Source organism: Girardinichthys multiradiatus, chromosome 24 (assembly GCF_021462225.1).
Source record: "Girardinichthys multiradiatus isolate DD_20200921_A chromosome 24, DD_fGirMul_XY1, whole genome shotgun sequence".
Classification (NCBI taxonomy): domain Eukaryota; kingdom Metazoa; phylum Chordata; class Actinopteri; order Cyprinodontiformes; family Goodeidae; genus Girardinichthys; species Girardinichthys multiradiatus.
The window spans coordinates 5,759,382-5,782,513 of record NC_061816.1 but is presented as its reverse complement, the minus strand read 5'-3'; the positions used below and the strand labels follow the sequence as shown (position 1 = coordinate 5,782,513).

At 42.8% G+C, this 23,132-nt stretch overlaps 2 protein-coding genes across 2 annotated transcripts; both read left to right on the top strand.

Annotated features, from left to right (window-relative positions):
* Positions 1-1,137: 1,137 nt before the first annotated feature.
* On the top strand, positions 1,138-6,797 carry LOC124861949 (carboxypeptidase N subunit 2). The gene is made up of 2 exons (XM_047355953.1): positions 1,138-1,943; positions 3,902-6,797. The coding sequence occupies exon 2, from the start codon at positions 3,918-3,920 to the stop codon at positions 4,983-4,985; it is 1,068 nt and encodes a 355-aa protein (XP_047211909.1). The 5' UTR covers positions 1,138-1,943; positions 3,902-3,917; the 3' UTR covers positions 4,986-6,797.
* Positions 6,798-7,224: 427 nt separating this feature from the next.
* LOC124861928 (major facilitator superfamily domain-containing protein 6-A-like) lies at positions 7,225-22,159 on the top strand. The gene is made up of 7 exons (XM_047355915.1): positions 7,225-7,509; positions 8,853-10,347; positions 14,655-14,752; positions 15,510-15,671; positions 15,779-15,877; positions 16,428-16,720; positions 21,385-22,159. Exons 2-7 carry the CDS (start codon positions 8,855-8,857, stop codon positions 21,523-21,525), a joined length of 2,286 nt encoding a protein of 761 aa, XP_047211871.1. The 5' UTR covers positions 7,225-7,509; positions 8,853-8,854; the 3' UTR covers positions 21,526-22,159.
* The last annotated feature ends 973 nt before the right edge of the window (positions 22,160-23,132 follow it).

Sequence of the window (23,132 nt, the reverse complement as noted above, 5' to 3'; positions counted from 1 at the left end):
CCTCCTTTTGCAGCCAATACAGCGTCAATTTGCCTTGGGAATGACATATACAAGTCAGAGGGATTTTAAGCCATTCTTCTTGCAGGATAGTGGCCAGGTCACTACGTGATACTGGTGGAGGAAAACTTTTCCTGACTCGCTCCTCCAAAACACCCCAAAGTGGCTCAATAATATTTAGATCTGGTGACTGTGCAGACCATGGGAGATGTTTAACTTCATTTCATGTTCATCAAACCAATCTTTCACCAGTCTTGCTGGGTGTATTGGTGCATTGTCATCTTGATACACGGCACCGCCTTCAGGATACAATGTTTGAACCATTGGATGCACATGGTCCTCAAGAATGGTTCAGTAGTCCTTGGCAGTGACGCGCCCATCTAGCACAAGTATTGGGCCAAGGGAATGCCATGATATGGCAGCCCAAACCATCACTGATCCACCCCCATGCTTCACTCTGGACATGCAACAGTCTGGGTGGTATGCTTCTTTGGGTCTTCTCCACACCGTAACTCTCCCGGATGTGGGGAAAAGAGTAAAGGTGGACTCATCAGAGAACAATACATGTTTCACATTGTCCACAGCCCAAGATTTGTGCTCCTTGCACCATTGAAACCAACGTTTGGCATTGGCATGAGTGACCAAAGGTTTGGCTATAGCAGCCCGGCCGTGTATATTGACCCTGTGGAGCTCCCGACGGACAGTTCTGGTGGAAACAGGAAAGTTGAGGTGCACATTTAATTCTGCCGTGATTTGGGCAGCCGTGGTTTTTATGTTTTTTGGATACAATCCGGGTTAGCACCCGAACATCCCTTTCAGACAGCTTCCTCTTGCGTCCACAATTAATCCTGTTGGATGTGGTTCGTCCTTCTTGGTGGTTTGCTGACATTACCCTGGATACCGTGGCTCTTGATACATCACAAAGACTTGCTGTCTTGGTCACAGATGCGCCAGCAAGACGTGCACCAACAATTTGTCCTCTTTTGAACTCTAGTATGTCACCCATAATGTTTTGTGCATTTTAATATTTTCAGCAAAACTGTGCTCTTACCCTGCTAATTGAACCTTCACACTCTGCTCTTACTGGTGCAATGTGCAATCAGTGAAGACTGGATACCAGGCTGGTCCAATTTAGCCATGAAACCTCCCACACTAAAATGACAGGTGTTTCAGTTTCATTGTCCAACCCCTGTAGATGCCGATGAAACATAGAGAAGCCATCAAGTTTGTCTTTCTGAAAGCAAATCTTGAGTGACAAAGAAATTCAAAGTTATAAACACGCATTTCTATTTTTTATTTTTTCAATTTTGACAGTTTTATCTGTTACTTACCCAGTGGAAACATGCATAAACAGGATTGCTGTATATAATGAACAAACCTTTGTGAATTTTTAACAATTTAAATAAGACTTTTAAGTAGCAAAAAATAAAATATTTTAAAGAACTGTTTGTCTTTTTTCCCTAATATAAACAAATTTTAAAAGCGCATTTCTTTCACATTTTTTAAGTTTTATCGATTAAAATTTGATCATTTTCTTTAAATCACCACAAACCTTTCAACTGTTAACTTTTCTGTAACTAAGCATAAATAATCTTAAAAAGAAATAGAGCAGGATATAAACACGCCTGTGCCTGCAATCAATCACATCTGTCCAGAGCTTTTAATTCTCAGCTCCTATGTCCCAGTTTGCCTTCAATCTCTTAAAGCTCCCCCTCTCCTAACCCCCTCCCACAACGCGCCTGGAACGCCAGCAGCCTGGCTGGTGAATAATTGACCAGCTCTCTCTCCTCTTTTCCATCCCTCTACCATTGTCATGTCGCTCGTCGGGTTCTGCGGGCCGTGACAAGCCGCCCTCCACTGCCTCTATCATGTCCAGTTTCCACCTGCTGCTGGGTGGATGGTGATGACTGTCAGCAGGTAGACAAACGCTCTGGAAGCAGCTGCTGGTAAGTCCTGATGATTGTATCATTGTTTCGCGTGGAACAGAGACTGGAAAACAGCTGCAACTCTGTTTCTTTTCAATGCTTGACCTTTGATTGTTAAAGATCATTTATTTACTACAGTAATAGTCTGATATGTGGTTGGATTAAGCACTTTTTTAGTATCTGGATGTGAACTGTTAATCCGTAAGAGCTACATCTAAATTCAACAATTTTTTGTCTTTTCTTTGATAGAACATTTTCTACAACCAGTTTTCTAATTTCAAGAAAACTTTAACTTGTAGAAAAAGAATCTGCATATTTTCTGACCCCTGATGTTTTTAAATGAAGAAATTAAGGACTGTATCACAGAAACGGGATAGCTGTTTGTACCGTCCGTGTTCCTATTCTTTGTTTATTCCCATTTATTCTGTTGGCTTTTTATCATAACTCTGAAACATATCCGAATGCTTCCGTGAAATCGTTGTGCCTTGTAATTCAGTCAAATCACAGAATTGAAGCTCGCATTGACGGATCAGATAGTTCAAGCTGATCTACATTCTCTAAATAGACAACTTGTTCCTTCCTGCAGGAATCGACACACCTAAACTCAGATGATTCTGGATACTTTTACTGAATTTCCCTTTTAATGAAGTTAAAGAATTAACCTTCAAACGTCCTCGGGTTAAAAAAAGGTGTTGATCAGTCATTTAGATACTCATATTATAGCTTGGCAGAATGGAGCCCAGTTTTTCCAGTTTTCACCATAAATCTCCAGTTGGATTAAGGTCCACACAGTTTGCTGGCTGGATTGTAATCCTTCAGGAAAAACAATTGATCTGGTCTTCGCTTCATAAGAAATCACTTTGTCTGCAAACCTTCAATCTATATAGCTCCTTAAATCACTGACTGAGGAAACGTAGTTTGTTTCTATTAAGTGGTGAATTCATTTATTTCATTTAGATAGCACCAAATAAGCATCCCAGCATAATCTCATTGAACAATGCAGATTAAGGGTCCCTCTCAGAAGCGGAGTTTCATCCAGTCATCCACAGTCCACGACTGCTTGTCTTTAACCCACTGGAACTTTGTTTTCCAATGTTTGGATGATATTTATTATCATTTGGGTTCTTTTCCTTCAACTGATTCCTTACAGATCAATCACAAACTCCTGATTACGTTTCTTTTGTTGTTTTCAGGCCAATTAAGCTTACATTTTTTGACCTGGTGTTTTGATGCCTTCTCTGGTTTTGATTGGACTCGCTTGGAACCAATCAAGCATCTTTTGCCACACTCTATGAAAAGTGAAATGTGTGGCCTGTTTTGACCATGATTTTATCCCATTGCAATGTCTACTACTGTAAGATTTTAAAGAATTTTCAGATTTCCTCCTCTGTAAGTGTGGAAAATTGGGAAAGGATTCAAGGAATTACTGTGGGCAAGCTTTAGTTTCACAGCTGTAAAGTCTAAACCCACAGAAGGCACTGCAAGAACCATCAGTCATCAACTGCTGATAAACCCTCAAACACAATAGTTTACTTTGGGAAATCTTTAAGCTCCGCAACTGCGTAGTCAAACTTTGCTGTCCAGAGTAGAAGTCTCTTTTATGTTTTTCCAGAGGTGGGAGGGATGGGATGGACTACCAAGCAGACCCGGATTGTATTCAGTTTGTATTCCAGACCTTTGTTGGAATGGAGGTAGATTCAGCACTTCATCTTTTCCAGTGACATCCATACAGTTTTCATACATCCAGCACACATCTAAAAGGCATGGCTGAGGAAGAGGAGGTTATAGCCATGACTGAGTAGCCAATGTTGGCAATGAGGAATGGGATTACAATATTTAACCATACTGTGGGTCACATAAAGTGAAATTTTCAGGGAAAATGGGACTAAATAACTACTGGATGTTTTCAGGAATTGGTATTCTCAGTGTTTACGATTTCGAATGTTATCTGTCCTTATCTTACATTTCTGTTGTTTCAGAGATCTCTTTGGAGTCATGAGGGAGTTCATGTTTGTCCTCCTGCTGGTCACAGAGTCAACCTGCAGGTCTCCCAGCAAGATGTGCGAGCCAGGCTGTGATTGCCGTGGAGATCTTAAGTTCACCATCTGCTCCCGTGCTCACCTCACCAAGCTTTCTGTCAGAGCACCCCCCTCCACCGAACTCCTCGACCTGTCCAACAACCTCATTTCCGCTGTCCCCAAACATGTCTTCAGCAGCAACCGTAAGCTGAGGGTGCTTTTGCTGCAGAACAACAACATTAGCACGGTGGAAGACGGCGGGTTCTCTCAGCTGGAGTTCCTGCAGAAGCTGGACCTGAGCTGGAACCAGATTTCTGCCCTCACTGAGGGATTCTCCATTGGCCTGGCCTTCCTTCAGGAACTGCAGCTGTCCCACAACCTGCTGACCAGCCTGGACAGTCGAAGTTTCCTCCACCTGGATGGCCTGCAAAGGTTAAACTTGACTAACAACAGCATCCAAACCATCCAGGTAAGGTCGTTCGCCTCCATGAGCAGTCTGCGGCAGCTCCACTTGCAGGACAACCAGCTGACATCTCTGAGGAGCGGCACCTTCTCTATGCTGCGCTCCCTGGAAGTCCTCAATCTCGCTGGGAACCAGATCAATGAGATGGATTTAGCTTTGTTCAACCCGCTCACTAGTGTGACCTTACTAAACTTGGCAGACAACCAATTTTCCACAGTCTTTTTTAAGACCTTCCTGAACATCCACACCTACAGCACCCACATCTTGCTGCAGGGCAACCCCTGGAACTGTGATTGCGAGCTGCAGAGAGTTTTCAGGAAGCTGCAAAGCATCCAGAGGCTCTTTCTGGACGACTACTACAACCTGACATGTTGGGACCCACCTGTCCTTCACAACCACCGGCTGATGGAGGTGGACAGCGAGCTGTGCATTGCTGAGACAGTTACTGTGCTCATCATAACCATCACCGTGGTGATAACCGTGCTGGCCGCCATGCTTATGGGTGAGAGGAAGAAGAAGAAGAGGAGGAACGGGCTACATTGGACGCAGCAGAGGGAATTCTCAGATGACTCGGACTTCTGAAACAATGTGGTTATTTCCCTGCTCTGCGGCTGATCTTCTAAAGCAGCTTTAGGAAACAGTTGGATCCTTGTGGATGTTTAGTTTTTGCCATAAAATGTTCATTCATACATACAGCGAGTCAACGGTATTCATGAGCCTTGAACTCTTTTGCATTTTATCACATTACAACCTCAAACACCAATATATTTCACTCTGATTTTATGTGACAGACCAACCTGAAGGAAAATGATACATGGTTATATTTTTCATTTAATTCATAAAAAACAAATTGGAAAAGAATGAATTGCATTTGCATCTGATTTTGTAGATCTTGCACTTACAGCTTCAAGTCTTACAACTCTACCAGATTTGCACATCCAGAGGCTAAGATAGTTTCCTATTCTTCTCTATCCAAAAGCCCCAGCTCAGCCAGATTGGATGGAGAGCATCTCTGAACATAGATTTTCAAGCCTGACCAAAGAGTCTCAATTGGATTTAGGTTTGGACTTTGACTAGGCCATTCTAACACACGTATACACCTTGATCCAAACCATCCCATCCTATCTCTGGCTGTATGTTCAGGGTCGTCGTCCTGCTGGAAGGTGAACTTCCACCTCAGTCTCAAGTCTTCTGCAGCCTCTAACAGCTTTTTCTCCAGGAATATCCTGCATTTAGCTCCACACACCTTCCCATCAACTCTGACCAGCTTCCCAGTTCCTGCTGAAGCAAAGCAGTCCCACAGCATGCTGCTGCCACCACCATGTTTTGGGTGATGTGCATTATTAGTTTTCCTCCACACACACTGTGTCGCATGTAGGCCAGAAGGTTCTGATCAGAGCACCTTCTTTTTGTTTGCTATTTTCCCTGCATGACTTGTTGCCAACAGAACTTCTCATGGCCTAATTTCAACTATGATTTTCTTCTTGGTACTGGTCTATAAAGGACAGATTTCTGAAGTGCAGCCCACTGATGGTTGTACTGTCAAGAGATTCTTTCTTCTTTCTCTCTGACCTGAATACTCTGGTCCTTTGGTCTTCATGGTTTCTTCTCTAATGTTCTCTAAAAAAACACCGATGAGGCCTTCACAGAAGAGCTGAATTTATATTGAGGTTAAATTACTCACAGGTAGACTGTTTACTAATAATGTGACTTTTGAAGAGAACTGGATTTTATTCAGGGGTATTAAAGTAAGAAGTGGTAAATAAATATGTACACCACGCTTCAGATTTTCCAGTATTCCAAAATTTCAATAAAATATATTGAAGTTTGTGGTTTTAACTCGACCAAATCTGAAAAACGTCAAGTTCTTCGCACTTAGAAAACCCCTCCATGGCAGCTGTGGTTTCTGTCTCCTCCTGTAGGTGAAAAGAAATCAGCTGATGTCCTGAGGTCATTTGCTACAAGCAGCTGGGTGTGGTTTGTAGTTTGTCCGGTGGTTTTATTACGCCTTCCAGGAACATTTCCTTTTTACAAAAATCAGGAATGGCAACAGACTGCTTTCCACACCTTTAGTTTGAGTCATCACCATTCACAACCTTCTGTAAGAGCTAAATACAAATGAAGTTTTGAAAGAGATGCAAATCTTTCCGAAATTGTTTTTCTCCACATTTTTTAAATAAAATCCACTTTCGTAAAACTCACTCAGAAAAATTAATGTAACTTTCTAGTGTATGGCGTATACGTAAAGTAACATTTAGAAGGAAAACTATAATTCACAGTGAAATTAAACAGAATTTTGTGTTTTTTTTTTTTCTACTCAGTAAAACTGATTCATGGTGGTTATATATATTTTTTTGGGGATAATGGAAAATAAAAATCTGTTTTACCTCATTATTCTCAGTCTCTGATGTCTGTGTGATTTTTATGTTTAATATGATTCTCCCTCACGGAGTCCTGGAGACTTTCCAAGCTCAGTCTGTCTCTAAAGTTAGCCACAGGAATGCTTTCAGACGTAAATACTGAAGTTAATGGAAGTTTCCTTTTAATTGAGGCAGTGCAGCCGCTTTTAGGCGTGTCTGTCCCACATGTTAAATGAATAGAAATTACCTACCGAAACAATCGGATGTAAGCAAAATTAAATGCACTTATTTGTAAATTTGTCATCTTTAAAATCCCAATAGTAAGCAACAGGTTCAATCATTTATGTGTTGAAATATACAGATGTATTAATACAATATACAGCTTTAACTGTCGGTTATTCCTGATTTAAACAATTGATTCGTTTTATTTTGAAGGGTCTTACCGGAAATTCCGGTAAGTGCTAGCCGCTAGCTTGCTGACTGTTGTCTGTTTCGGGACAGGTGGAATCTCCGGTTTGACGAAGCCGCTGTTGTTCTCACAACAAAAGGGAACCGACCCGGAGAAAACGCCTTAATTTTCGTTACGGAACACAAACATGGAACCGTCGTCGTGGATTTAAACGATTTCCGCTGATTTTAAGCGATAATTTTAGCGGGTTTTGAGTGAAACAATGTCCCAGGGAGAAGGGAGAAATTTGAGAAAATACTGCGCAGTCACCGTTTAATGGGAGCGGTGACCTGAGCAGGTAAGGAAATCATGTGTTTTTAGCGAGTGTTTTAAAAACGACTTTAAATGTTTAAACTGGGGTTATAAGAGGAAGAAGTTCATTTAAAGCGTCACTTTCTGTCGCTTTAACCGATTTATAAATGAGTAAACGAGCTTTTCTGGGGATGTTATCCGTAAATTTGTAGTTTTTCCATTGAGTTTGGTTGCAGAAGGTTAAAAATAAACGTTGTTTTAAATGAAATGACTGATACTTCCGCATGCGACTACCGGTGACAGACCGGCGGCCCTCAGAACACACAATGGGTGTCAACATCTGGTCCGAGGGCCTTCAAATGGTACAGGTAAATTGTAGGTCCAAATTCAGATTAAAATGCTTTGTGGTTAAACATTTAACCGGGACTAGATCAGGAAACTGACAGGGGGGTTCTGTCAGGTTCATTTTAGCTTCGGGGGCATTTGTAAAACCAGGAAAAACTTGTCTTTTGAGTTTGATACCCAGATAAAAGGGGACAAGCCATCTGAATGAAATAATCAAGAGCTTTAAGAAATTAGACCCCATAAATTAATTAGTTTTTAGAGAAGTCAGTGAGAGGGCCTTGTACAAATTGTTAAGCATGGTGGCAGTAGCATCATGCTGTGGGCTGATTTGATTCAAGTGGCACAGATAAAAGGATTTCAGTCCATTAGCAAGTTGCAGATCTGCTTTTCTAGCCATCAACAAGCTTTTCAACATATTTCCGACTGGCCACTTTTCTTGGAAAGATTGGTAGAGCTCCTTTAAATTCTCTGTTTTCCTAAACCCGACCCGACTAAAGCATAGTCTACATTTTTAAAACTAGTAAAAGCCATTCCAGAAACTTGATGTCTCTGCTTCCCCAATAAAAGAAAACGGTTTGGATGTGTGTTTTGGATAATTGTCTAATTAAAAATACCCCCGTTCTGTCTAGGGTTCAACCGCCTAGCTGTTGATTTGAGGTTGAGTTTAAAAAATCTGGAGTCTGTCTTCCTTCTTCCACATTCCATCCAGTTTGTGAAGAGAAATATCCCCACAGCATGATGCTCCCACTGCCATGCCTTACAGCTGGTATAGTGTTCTTAGGTTTAAAGTTTCACCTGAAAGTTGGTTGTGGCCAAATCAAATATTCTTCTGATGTTCCTCAAGAGACATCTATTTATAGTCATTGGGTCGGTTTGTTTCATGTACTGAGGTCAGTATTGATGTTGATGGATGATTTATCAGCGGGAGGAAGACAGATGGGCTCCAGGATAGTTTTAGTTTTGCTCTTGTTTAAACTAATGCATCATTTGGTTGTGAAATACCAAACGCCCAGCCGCCCTCACCCTCATTTTCTTATCTTTCAGATATGGCAGCTGACGACAAGGTTGCTATCCTGACGGACGATGAGGAGGATCAGAAGAGGAAGTATGTGTTGGCGGAGCCGTTTAACACCCTGTCCATGGTGCAGCAGGCAGGCGTGTCCACGCCGGCGCCGCCTGAAGAGCTGTCCATGCCGCAGCCCGACCCTGTGGACTGCTGCGAGAGGATCTGCCTCCGCATTAACAACCACCTCCTCATATCTAAAATCTTCTACTTCTTCTTCTACGCTGCCTACGGCTCATTACATCCCCTGCTGGCGGTCTACTATAAACAGCTCGGCATGTCGGCCAGTCGCAGCGGCTTGCTTGTTGGCATTCGGTACTTTATAGAGTTCTGCAGCGCCCCCTTTTGGGGCGTAGTGGCGGACCGTTTTAAGAAAGGGAAGGTTGTGTTGCTGTTTTCCGTCATGTGTTGGTTGGTGTTCAACTGTGGCATCGGCTTTGTCAAACCAGCAGAGATGAAGTGTGAAGAAAAAGGTGTTTCTACGACGACGGTTCCTCCACTGTTCACCACTCTTCCTCCTGGCAACGTCACCTCTCCAAGCAACTCCACTAACCACACCAGAAGCCGGCGGAGCATCTTGGACATGCCTGAAGTTCTTGAAGTGTTGCACAGTTCCTTTAACGTTCTCTACAGGCAAAAACGAAGCCTCGATGACAGCACCTCAGCTCTCTTCTTGCCGTTAAACACCACACAACTGGTGCCCAACTCCACCCTACAGACTACCACCACCACGTCCCCAGCTACAACCTCCAAGAAGGAGTACCAGATCATCTACAACCAGGACCAGGTGAATAGCATCTTCCTGCTTATCCTGCTCGTCATTATTGTAGGCGAGTTCTTCAGCGCACCTGCCGTCACCATCGTGGACACCGTCACCCTGCAGTACCTGGGGAAGGCCCGTGACCGATATGGCCTGCAGAGGATGTGGGGCTCCCTGGGCTGGGGTCTGGCCATGCTGGGAGTGGGCATCTGGATTGACCACACGCACATCACCGTCCCGATCGAAGGCGTCGGCTGCATCCTGCCGGACTACCGCCTGCACAACTACCGACTCGCCTTCATCATCTTCGGCGTTCTGATGGGTGTGGCCTTCGTGGTGGCTACTCAGTTCTACTTTGAAAAGGGAGAGGAGTACCGACAGGAGCTGCCAGAGGTGGTGGAGGACCCAGCAAACCCTCAGGCATCACCAGAGTCCAGCTCCTCAGACCAGACCCCGGTCAACTCTGAGGCCACCCAGGAGTTCCACTACGGTGACCTGCTGAGGCTGTTGTGCACAGTCCGCTACAGCTCCGTCCTCTTCGTCGCCTGGTTCATGGGCTTCGGCTACGGCTTTGTCTTCAGCTTCCTGTACTGGCACCTGGAGGACCTGAAGGGGACCACTACGCTGTTCGGGGTCTGCTCCATCCTGAGCCACGTCTCAGAACTCGCAGCTTACTTCACCAGCCACAAGTTCATCGAGCTCGTTGGTCACGTCAGGTGAGAAATATTCAGATTTGACTCATTTAAACCTCCCGAGTCACTTAAATGTGGTTAGGTTGTGTATTTATGTCTGAATGTAGTTATTGTCTTCAAGTTTTTAATGCGCCTTTTTAATCAAAAAGAGTAATCTGTGTTCCCTCGGCATGTTTTGTGCTACAGACACCAGGACCGCTGCGATCCGTCGACCTCATTGATGAAAACCTGACAGTTTTAGTCGCCAATTTTTATGATTTCATCTTTTTCATGATGTTAAAACTCTTAACCAAAGTCACAACAGTTTTGGTGTAAAACTCCAGTCTGTGTAGAGAGTCCCTTCCCTGCAGTCAGCAGCAATATGTGTGCGCTGTGCCTTCGGCTCCAGTCATTGGCTGGCTGTCATCCGCGCAAAACAAACATAGTGGATCATGGGGCAGCTGGGTACGCCTGAACAAGCGGGCTGAAAAGTCTCTCAAGGTTTTCAAAGGCGGAAATACTTCAGGTCGGGCAGGTTTGTTGCAAACATGAGCAACACAGCAGATGTTTGAGAGACCGACCCGAGAAAAATGAACTACTGTAAGTTTTCTTTGCTCCTAAAGCTGCAGCTAGGGCTGCAGGATATTAGGAAAACCTGAGTTCCAATCACAATAAATACTTGAAACAGTTTGTTAAACAGTGTTATTTTAAACTTATTGCTTCATATTCATTGCAAACATCGACCCCAGACTGAGAGTAGTCTGTCCAGAGATCGGGAAGAAATTAACGTCAGCATTTCTATTTCTTTTCCTGCAAGTCCTGCTACTGTTTTGGCAATAAAAGACGTCACTATCACCTTATCTTCTAAAATGCTTTTATGCTACACTAAACAGTGTCTCCAGAAATGTTCCTGCCACAGATAACCTAAATAATTGGCTCGTTTTATTAAAGAGGACTCTGCTGGAGGTTAGAAAACTGCTCCTAAAACAGGGAAGCAAAACAATAACAAGCATCAGGACATATCTTCTATGAAAAATAGGAGCTTTTCTAAAACTTGATTCAATAAACGCAGCTCAGGTGTCAAATAAATGAAAACAGTTGGAGGAACAGGTCTGTGAGGGTTAACCATCTGCTAAAGACTTCATGGGATTTGTAGGTCTTTGCTTTCAGATATGTTTGGGGTGACATGCATGAGAACAGACTAGTTCATGTTAAAGAACATGTTATGTTCTGGTTTGCCCGGAGACGGGCGAGGGTCGCCTCACTGAGACAAAGCAGGCATTGATGCTTACGGCTTTCCGTCCGGCGGGGACATTTGAGAGCGACTTGTTTGATTTCAGGCTGCGGCGCTTCAACCTGAACCGTGGATGAAACGGGTCTACAGGACAGGAAATGAGGAGGATGTGACCTAATAAAATCCAGGAGCTCTGCTGGGTGGCGCTAAAGAGACCGATTAATCTGATTTCACCTTTATCTGACCCGTTTCTAAACTCAACATTTTCTTTAATTATATTTTAATCTTCACATTTCCTCAATGAAAACAGACGCTTATGTTTAATTAATGTCAATTTTTCCCCTTTAGAAATCGTTTTAAACAGAAACAAGGAGCTGGCTGATAAAACGGTTTTTTGTGAGAAAGGCAGTAAAACTGTATTTCATTTTAATATTCCATATATAACAGCATCATGAAGACATGGTTGTCCTCCTGAAGGAGAGCATCAATCAGAGAAGCAGCCAAGAGACTTGGGTGGAGGATTACCTTCCAGTAAGACAACCACCCTAAACATACAGCCAGAGATACAATGGGGTGGCCTAGTCAAAGTCCTGAGAATCTGTGGCAAGACTTAACAACTGATGCTCACATTTTCCTCCACACCTCTTGGTGTCATAAAACTGCAATAAAATAAAATGTATGACCTTAAGGCGATAAAATTGGAAGTATTTCCGCAATTTTGAATACTTTTTGAAGGCACTGTATGTTAAATATGATTTATCTCTCATTTATCAATGTGAACGTCACCAGACCTCTACGCTGAAGTTCTGAAATCATAAAACCGGAAAGATCTGAATCACTTTTGTTGGTATGTGTTTGTTTTTACTTCACTGGGCCTGACCGAAACGAGCTTGTGTTCAAACTCTTTACATGAATTTGTTTGACTAGAAGAAGCTGTTCATGATCTGTTTGTCACTTTAATTTTGGATTTACGAGCCTAGTTTTAATTCGAGATCTCCTCTCTGTGAGGAACTGAAACATGAGAAGAAGTCTGAGTTGTTAAACGATTAAATCCGCTGTGTTTAGAAACACAAACTGATTTAAAATACACTCTTACTCTGGCAGTTCAGATTGTGTTGAGTTGAATTACGATTTTGATTCATATTCAATTTTTTATTTATTTATTTATTTTAACTTGGTCCAGGTTGAATTCAAAGCAACTGGTAATATAGTAGGAGTACACCGATTGATCGGCTCCGATTTCTTTTTTTTTTTTTTGGGTGATCCGCCAAGACTTACATGTGAAACTGATCTTATCTACCTCCGCAAAGGTCTGACAATCACCCACAGGTCACGTCTGCACCTGCGCGGTTCTGTTGACAACATAGGATTGGAACATTGAAAGTGTGTTGTGACCTTACGACACCTGAGGGTGTCAGTTATAAAGGAAATCGGTATCAACCAAAATCAGAATCGGCAGGTCAGGCTTTTTAAAGCTCATAATTGGTGATCGGCCAGAAAACTGCAATCGGTGCACCCTTCTAATAGAGTCTGGTTCAGTTCCAGTTGCGTGTGGTCCAAATTAGTCTAATTATAATAAAGCGCATTCAGATTCAGTTTATCATAAAATGTTAGTTGGTAAAACGTTTTCTATGGAAGAAGCGCTGGTTTTCAGGAGGGAACACCAAACAGAACCAGGCCCCTTCTTTTCAACCGACAGCTGCAACAATCTGGGGTAAACGGAGAGAAAGGAGACAGGCAAGGAAAAAAAAGAAGAGTTGGTCAAGGAGTACTTTCAATGGAAAAGGAAAAACTGAGTTAATGGTAGTATTGACATAGTCAGTGGCTCTGTCCAGGAAAGAGATCACTGACCCAGGAGTACTTTCTATAGGGGAAAAAAGTTGAGTTCAAAGCTAATTACAACCCAGTTCGAGGCACAGCTTGTGGGTCAGGACTACCTTCTGTAAGAAGAAAAAAGAGAGAGGGCATACAGTCAATGGTAACAATCACTTAATTAGTAACTTTATTACAAACTCATTGAGCCGGGAGTACTTTCTATAGGACAGAAAATGAGAGAAGTTACTTTGTCTAGGAAAGAGCTCCAACTTAACACAGAAACACTGATTCTCAATGAACTGGAAAATGATAGAAATGCTCATTTGTACTTCTCTATGAAGAAAACTTTAAAAATATTGTTTTTACCGTAGATCAATGTCTCATACGTGTCTTTATGCTTCATATGCTGCTTAAAAGACACACGTGATTAAACTGAATCAGATCAACTTGTTTGCACTCTTGCTATGTTACCTAATTTTATGGTGTGTGTGTGTGTGTGTTCCTGTCTTGGCATCAGAGTGAGAACCATTTTCCCGATTTTACCATCAAATTGAGGACCGTTTGTACCAAAGTGAGGACATTTTGCTGGTCCTCACGACCTATTTTGCTAACTGTTAGGTTTAGGACTAAAGTATGAATGTGAAAATGACTGAAAATCAATGGAAGTCAACACATGGTCCTCACTACATATAGCAAAACAAGAGTGTGTGTGTGTGTGTGTTCTTGTACTTGTTGCTGAGTGAGAACCATTTTTCGTTATTTTATCGCAAAGTGAGGACATTTTGACAAAGTGAGGACATTTTCCTGGTCCTCACTTTTTCAAATTCCGTTCTTGGGACAGGGGTTAGGTTTAGGACTAGGGTATGAATTGAGTTATTGTTAGGGTGAGGGTTAGGCACTAAAAATCAAGGAAAATGAATGGAAGTCAATGGAAGTAACCGAAAAGACCTCATAAAGATAGTAAAACACAGATGTGTGTGTGTGTGTGTGTGTGTGTGTGTGTGTGAGAGAGAGAGAACGGTGATTTGTCCATTAAGATTTGGATATAAAATGAAAGTGTTGCTTTATGCTGATCACCTGTTCGAACCAAACGGCTCATCCAGCCGTTTATCATCCTTCTCTATGTTCTCAGCAAAGCCTTCTTGAGCAAACACTGAAATAAGAGCCAGAACAAATGGGTGTGTTCTGGTTTGTGTTCTGCAGCAAGTTAGAAAGAACTGGAATCATTTCAACCTAATGCTGAAGGCCTTTTTTCCACTTGGTTTGCAGCATCTAAAAAGCGTTTTGGTTCTGTCTCTCTCAGAGTGCTGTACATCGGCCTGGCCTGCAACACAGCTCGGTACCTGTACATCTCGTACCTGGAGAACGCCTGGATTGTTCTGCCCATGGAGGTCCTGCAAGGTAATCATCTTGTTTGCCAGCAGGGAGGGGTGGGACACTAAGAGCCAGGAGACTGAACAGAGTAGGAACAGCCTGTGTTTGTCCAACAGGACGCCTGTCAGGCGGCAAATTAATCAACAGCAGCAAAGCAGGATCTTGTCAGGAAGCAGAAAGCAGACACGCCTCACGGGTGGCGACGCTATGGCAACATGTTTTAAGTGGTTTTGGTTTCAAATGCAGGTTTCAGTTTGCACAGATGGCATGTTTTTATGTTTGTGATACTGATAAATTCATCAGAAGGGAACTAAAAGCTGATTTCGAGGCCTTTGTTGTTGGAGACCAACCCTGAGAAGCAGAGACTCCTCTCAGAATAAACCAATGAAACCAGCAGCAAAGAGCTTCAGCGTCCGCTCTTACTGCAGATGAGCAGAGAACCTGGTAAAGCGGAAGTGCAGGTTGATGCCTGGAAGAGTCAAAGCGGCGTACACGTCCGCAGCCTGTGGCCTCCCGCTCTTACAGGGCCACAGCCTTTTTATGGCGGCCTTGTGGTCACATAAAGCTGCAGTTTCAGATTTTAAACAGGAAGTGGAGCTCAGGGGTAAAAGCTGCAAGCATACGTCAGCTGTTTACTGTAAATGTCTGCATCAGTCTGTCTTTATATTAAAATACAATAATGCAGGTTTTAATACAGTTATTCTTTGAACAATGCAAACTGCAGATATTCTTTAAACCCTTACTGTAAATCTTATGCACTTCTGGATTCTGTTGCATGGCTCAGGTGTGACCCATGCTTCGGTTTGGGCCGCTTGTATTTCCTTCCTGAGCGCTGCCGTCCCTCCAGCTCTGAGGACGTCAGCGCAGGGGATTCTGCAGGGTCTGCACCTCGGACTGGGCCGAGGCTGCGGAGCCATGGTGGGAGGAGTGTTCGTCAGTTATTTTGGTACGAGATGCACTGGAGGTGACAAGAATATGGTAATACATCTAAGTGACCCATCAGTGGATGCTTTAACTTTCTTTTTTGTTCCGTCTGGTCTTCGTGTGTCGCAGGCGCTGCAGAGACATTTAGAGGAATCGGGATGGCCTCTTTGGTAATTCTCCTCATCTTCTCCTTCATCCAGTGTCTGACTCAAGAGATCGAAGGAAAAGGTGAGAAAAAATGATCTATTTAAACCAAAAGTATGTAGGGCTTCAAATTGCAGTCATGTATAAGAAAAGAGTGGCGTGTTTAGAAGAGTGGAAGGAGAAAGTGTCTTTCCCTAGAAAGAATGCAGCAGATGGATTTAGGTTTGCAAAGTTACATCTGAGTGAACCTTAAAACTAATGATAAAAATCAAACTCATCTTGCCAAATGTCAAGCATGGTGGTGGAGGGCTGATGGTTTGGGCTCGTTTTGCAGCCACAGTTTACAGTCATTGAGTCATTTGTTGGAAATAAATGTCATAAAATAAAATCTGGTAATATTCTATTTTCACCCGGATGCATGTTGTGTGTTTTAACACGTCCAGGTCACATAGATTTAATTTTCTTTTCTTAAAACCTGACCTTTAATGCATCCCGGACAAGCCCCCATTTATTATTATATTGGTCATACGAAAGACAAAAAGAAATATAGGCTAAACAAATAGATTATAAAAATGAAGTTAATATCATCTAACTGGGCGCCAAGGTTAATTTTTAAGCAACTTTTGTTTTTCAGAGGACAAAATGCTGGCTGAGAACATCCCAGTTCCCTCCAGCCCGGTCCCCATCGCCACCATCGACCTGGTTGAGAGCCATAGTGCTCCCGGCAGCCCGGCGACGCCTCAGCCGGCCGTGGCGCTGCCCGTCAGGAAAACCAAGCACCAAGAGGACCAGGAGGACGTGACGAGGCCGGCCTGGGTGCTATCCAGCTCCCCCTGGGTCACCATCACCTTCACGTTGGTCCAGATCAGGGAGATGATGAACATGAAGAAGAACAGAGGCCCCCCTGCAGAGAACCAGCCACTGCAGGTGAACACCAACACAGTGTTCAATACGTCAGTCAGACAGCAGAGCGTATTCACGATAAAACTGAAGCCAGAAAACAGAAACCTGCCAGCTAAGCTAAATATAGAGCAATAATATTTAATAAATTAGATACAGTGGTAGCTAGGGTGATATTTTGTAATGTCTGTCCTAATGATGAACAATAAAGTATTTTTGGGCATTTAATTAAAGACCTAAAAACCACTTTTGTTACCTTTCAGATGCATGTTTTCTTTGTTTTATTCACTGATCTGAAACTAAAGCCTTGAGGAGAAAAAATGTTTGGAGTCTGGGAGTCCTAATAATCAATATGATGAGGATCCCTGCATTATGTCTCCAGCTCTTTGCAGGCATTGGTTCCTGCAAGAGTTATGAGGGCAGACAAATGAGCGAAAACAAGAAAAAGACCAAAAATACATCTGGAAGTCAGTATTTGAGACTTTAGTACTAAGCTGAGGATTATTTTAGCTGTCGGCTCAACCTAACCTGATATCAACAGCCTTTTTCCGTAATTACGATTTTAACATTTATTAATGAAACCCTTTATTTTACCTTGCAATTATGTGTTTCCTGATTGCTGTGTCATTTATGCTGTTTTTAACACATTAACCTTTACTTGTTTTCTCTCCCACTAAAGCGACGCGTCACACACACACATTTACATGGTCCAGCACAAGCTTTCAACACAGATAAAAGATGTACTGTGCCATGCAAACATGTGAACTTCTTCACTATATGTAACACTGTGAACCTCGGTGTATTTTATTAGACGGACCAACATGAACTGGTGCATAAATGTGAAGTTTGGGAAAACACATTCCAACATTGTTTACAAGCAAAGATCTGCAAAGTGTGGCGTGCATTTGAATTCTGCCTCCTTTGCAACGAAGAATAGACAAAAACATCAGTATGTAGAGCAAAAAAGTTCAAAACACTTGAAGCTGTAACTGCAGCAGTGGGTCTACTTAGTATTGGCCTGCGGGGGCTGACAGTTTTATTTGTGTAAACTTTTAACGCTTTTATCATTTTCTTTCAACTTTACAATTATGCCTTTTTTTTGTGTTGGTCTGTCACAGAAAATCACAATAAAACACAATGAGGTTCGAGCTCACACCTCAGATATGCTGCTAACCAGAAAGTTCAGATGCTTTTGTAGCAGCAGCGTCGTTGTACCTGACGTAGTTGCTGTGTCACTGTTTCCATGTTGACGTCTGTCTAAAATCCTCCTCTTTCATGGTTTAACTTTCACTAATCAGACACTTCCTCCTCTCATCGGCTGCCTACTCAAACTGAAGAAAGGTGAGGCGTGTGGCGGTTAATGGAAATCTAGTGTGTGCAGGGTGGTGGCGAGCTGACATGTGATAGTGCTGACTAATCTCCACCTGTGTGTGTGTGTGTGTGTGTGGGGGCATGTCTGTGCATGCAACCGTCTCCCACATCTGATTAGAGAGGCCATGTCTGGGTTATGGCTTCCTAGTTAGGTCACTCTGCCCCCTGGTGGTCAGGTTTGGTTGGTGTGTGAGGAAAAGGTCAGGTCAATGGGACAGATTGTAGTTTTAGATGTTTTATTGTTGCCTGGGTGAGCTGGTTATACAAACAAACCGGTTGTTCACATGAAACACAGCAGAACCAAGCAAACAAGAACTGGCGCTACTGTATGGGTTACATAATGAAAGAACACAAACAAAATCCTAAATAATCTTTAAAGGCACAAAACCTGACAAAGAGCTAAAAGGGGATAAATAAACACAACATTTCAAAAAGGATTCCTACCCTCCTGAGTACATGAGTTGGTACAAGCTGTGGATATCACCTCTCAAATTTAACCACAAGCTAAAAACAAATGATCACAGAACAGAAAACTTCTTTAAATGTTGATATCATTAATCAGAGGAGACAAGAATTTAAAAACACAGCATTACCGACACACATCTCAAGAAAGTCCGCTGAACAGAAACAAAACCTTCTCCTCACTGATACTTTTTGCCAAGGAGATCCTTCTGATGTTTTGGACATTCTCTGCGGTCCATGGCTTTTACTCTGTGACGCAATGAAAAAAAATGCCATTAAAAGCCAACTAGAGCAGGGGATTTTTACATTTATTTCAGCTTCTTATTTCGCCCCCATGAAAGACCGCAATCAGTTTGTCATACAGGTTGGAGGTCACATTAAAGGAGGGAAGTGCACTGCACAAAAAGTAGAAAATGTCTAATGCTAATTCAACTGTTTACATTTTTATAATAGACCAGATTCTGAATTTAAATAAATCGAACAAATATTCAAAGCTAAACACCACAGGTTCTGTACTGTCGTCACTTAACAGAGGATGTCAAAAGAAAAAAACTAAGTACATCTGAGAAACCTGAAAATATTTAACAATGACTCGTCATGCTAAACTTTGATTCTTGTAACAAAAAAAAAAACATTGCAGTGTTGCTAAATCTAGCTTTAATGCAAAAATTCAACTGTGAAAAAGGGGAAATAGCTCGCTTTTAAACCAGAGATATTCTTCAACTGTTAGCTTTTTTTTTAAGTCTGGGCTTTTCCTAAGAGAGTGGTTGTTTGTTTCCCCTATTTTGAGGAGAAAATTGATCTAAAGCTGTTAATGTCAGATGAGATGGCCATCCTGAGCTGCGCAGGCCAAGCATAGGAACCAGTCCCCCCCCCCCCAGGGCCCACAGCAAAACTGGCCGGCACCAAGCAGGGGAGACCCCCAGCGCCCCCAGCATGTTGGGCAGGCACCAGCTCACCACAGCAGTCAGAACCCGGAGGCACCAAGGGAGGAGGGGCATGTTGTATTTCACCCTGGGCACAGTCCCCGAGTGGTTTGACACCCACCAGAGCCTAGTGCACCTTTGGCAGCCCTCAACAGACCCAACACACCTCCGGGAGCAATCGGCCACCAAATGGGGCCTCACCTCTCTTGGTCATGGCCCGAGCACCCGCAAAGTCAACATACCACCAAGGCGGTGGTGTGCCCCCCCAAGCCCTAGGGGTATCTAGTGTATTAAAATTGAGGTGCAGGACGGGGCCAAATATGGCAGAGGGGGAGCACTGCATGGTGCTCCTCCATGCCCATGTGAGGGAGGAGGGGTCGGACACCAAGGCACCAGCATGAATCCCCCATTGGGGGCCAGCTCCCCAACTGGCCCCCTCTTGTCCCGCCAGCGCCCACACCAGCACAGCGCCCACCGAGGCCAGGGAGCCCCCAGAGATCTATAAAGACACCATGGGGTTGCTTTCACAGAGCAGCAGCCACCCTGAGCGGTAGCAGTCTGGGAGAACGCGAGCTAGCCAAAAGAAGAAGCAACCCCACCACCGGCAGCTCAGGACCCAGAGAACCCCCAGACCAGCCAGGACGGCAGGCACCACGCAGGCCCCGGCAAGTCCTCCTAGCCTCAGGCCACTACTGTCCACCAGGACATACCCAAATCTCTTAACGCCCATCCCAGCCCCAGACCCTGTTCTGACCCACTCATGGCCCCACATCCCCAAGGTAGCAGTACCCATACCCCCTGCGGCCAAGGTAATGTATTGAATTATAGAAGACCAAAGCAATTTGAAGTTATTCTGTTTATTTTTAATTTTTTTTTCTTGCTAACAGACATTCTGTCCATAGAAACAAATTCTAATAACACATTTATAAAATAAAATGTAATTCTTCCAGTTCTTAAGTACAGTGCACCTGGAAAGTATTCGCAGTGCTGCACTTTCTCCACATTTAGTTATCTTACAGCCTTATTTCAAATGGTATCAAATTGATCTCTTTCCTAAAAAGTCTAAACACAATACCCCTTTATGACCTCGTGAAAGAAGTTTGTTACCTAATACTTACGTAAATGTGATTAACACAACTAAATGTGGAAAAAGTTCAGCGCTGTTTCTTATTTTTTATTTTGCAATGCTCAGGTAGGTAGGTAGTTGTCAGGTAAATCTCCCATGCAGTTTGGACATGATGGTAAGTGAGAAACCCATTTGAAACATCTTTCTTCCTGTGTAGTGCTTCTATGAAAGAAGCTCCCTTGTGTTGAATCACATTTAGAAGCTTAGCATGAGAAATTGTTGCAGAAAATAGCTTTTATTTGTGTTGTTTGATGAAAAATTGCACATTAGTAGCTTTGAGAAGCGGTTTACACCTTTTACTCTCCTGACTGATCACCTATAACTGATCAACTATGCTGGGAGGCTGAATTTATCCGGGTTTGGATGTTTTACTTCATTTCTCGTCTTTAACGTTTCCTCTGCTCCTTGAATACAGCCATGTGTGACGTAGTTTAAAATAAATACACTTTTGGGCTGTTGAGATTCAGCGGTTTGAAGCAAGCAGATGGTGGTTCTGGTAAAATGGGTTGTTGAGCAGGAATGTGTGTTTTCTGTAAAATCCCTCAGATCTTCTCTCCTGTGATGGTTTCTTGACATTTCTGAATCAGGGTGTTAAACTCTTGTAACTGGAATTAATTGGTCTGTGTTGGACTGAGCTGGAACAGGATTTGTTGTTGATGTTCTCCCATCAGCAGACCTCTCTTCCAGGTAGAAGGTTTGTATTAGCTGATTAAAGCATGTTTTTGCTTCCAACCTGAAGCTTTGATGCCCCTGCAGGATCCATCCACCTGTCAGCCTCCATCATCTTGTTCTCCTCTCGTTGCCAGGCTCCTAAAGGCCAGCCGCCAGCTGAGTACGAGGCGGTGGCCACTTCGCACGGGGACCAGACCGCCTCTGAGACGCAGCCGGATTCTTCCCGCCCAGATTCCGTCTCTGACAGAGGAAGGTCTGCAGAAAACACGCTCTGACTTACTTTGCTCCTGCAGCTCGGTCCTAAATGAAGTGTTAAAACCTGCTTTTGTGGGGAAATCTTCTCACCAGTCTATAAACACTGTATTTAAATATTTATGTAAAACTAATGGCCTTTATAAGCCGGTGCGAAGGTCCAGAAAATGTTTGCAAACTACTGAAGTTATTGAGGGTTTTCTCTTTATTTCAAGACTTGATTTAGTTTTTCCAGCAGTAACTTGAAGCAGAGGTGCTTACAGTGGTTTAAACTCCTAAAGGTGAATAAATCCAACGCACCTTCTGCTCTCTGTGGACTGTATTTACTGCCACTGGACTGTGAAGGACGTTCCTTCAGATGCAGAAGTGCTTCTCCCTAACTTATTGAAGTTAATTTAGCTGAACGGTGATCTCAATCGTAACATATTCAACGTTTAAAAGAAGTGATGAAATGCACATTTAGGAAATCATTCATTTTTTCTTTCAACACTGGTTGGTTTTGTTCTCTACAGACTGGCTGCTTAAAAACGCCAAACATTTATGCATCAAAGGTTATTTTGTCTGTTTTTAAACCAGCAGAATAATTCTTTACATATCTGTAAATCAGCTGTCCATCAAGTCAGGTTCATGTTAGTTAATAAAATGTATCTAACTTTCTTTGTTGGTTGTAAATTAACATGTGGGGGATGTAAAGTTGACCTATAATCACTGTGATGATGCAGTAATTTAACACATTAACTGAGTTTTTATTTAGTATGTGTCTGGAAGGAAAAATCATTAATACGGATATTTCCAGACTTTATTCCCTATCCGTGTTGTCTCCTTCCTTCCTTCCTTGTATACTTCCTTCTTTCGCTTTTATTAAAGGGACAGTTCTGATTTTCTACAGTAGGGTTCTGCCGAATGGTTGCCAGTAGTCATCATCTTACCTGCAGCAGACAGTTTTATCTGTGTGCAGAACATCAAGTCAAAGTGATGTGAGCTAACATTTTGATAGCAGATTTTCAAAAAATATATTTATATGGCTATAAATTAGTGTTCACCTGTTAATTTGCAACATTTAGAATAAATGAACATGACTGGTATGTAACTGATGTTTTAGCTAGTGGTAATTGGGGCCTGTCATAGCAATGCATGGAGGCACCTATTACTATTCACCTGGTCAAAACCTATCCACTTTAATGCGGCCCGAACCGCAGCGCGCACCCCCACAATATATACATCAAAACGTCCGGCTCGGTCCCGGGAGGTGTGCTATTACTTTTATTGGCGTTTCGAGTTACCATGGCGACGTACTTTACGAAAAACCACCCCCCAAAATCCCCCATAGGAATGAAAGGAGTCAGGGGTGGAGGAATCCTCAAAAACAGTGAATTTTGAGGAATTTGAGTGAATTCTGCTGTATCGCCATACTTTCACCTAGAAACACAGTTTGACTTTCAGTTTGTAGAAAAATCCGCCGGCTCTTCAGAAGTGAAAACGGTTTGTTGATAACTGCTACGGTTTCTCTAAAATTAGACTCCAAGCGACACAAAGTTTGCGAGAAAATCACACTCTAACAGTGGAGATGGCAGTTATTACAGCATAAAAAGAGGGGATTTCTTAAGGAAAAATGATTTTTAACTGGCAC

Bases quoted from the DNA above. Each gene is read 5' to 3' on its own strand.
- LOC124861949 (XM_047355953.1), top strand. From the start codon at position 3,918: ATGAGGGAGTTCATGTTTGTCCTCCTGCTGGTCACAGAGTCAACCTGC.
- LOC124861928 (XM_047355915.1), top strand. From the start codon at position 8,855: ATGGCAGCTGACGACAAGGTTGCTATCCTGACGGACGATGAGGAGGAT. The intron at 14,753-15,509 runs GTAATCATCTTG...TGCATGGCTCAG, and splicing joins GCCCATGGAGGTCCTGCAAG to GTGTGACCCATGCTTCGGTT. The intron at 15,878-16,427 runs GTGAGAAAAAAT...TTTGTTTTTCAG, and splicing joins TCAAGAGATCGAAGGAAAAG to AGGACAAAATGCTGGCTGAG.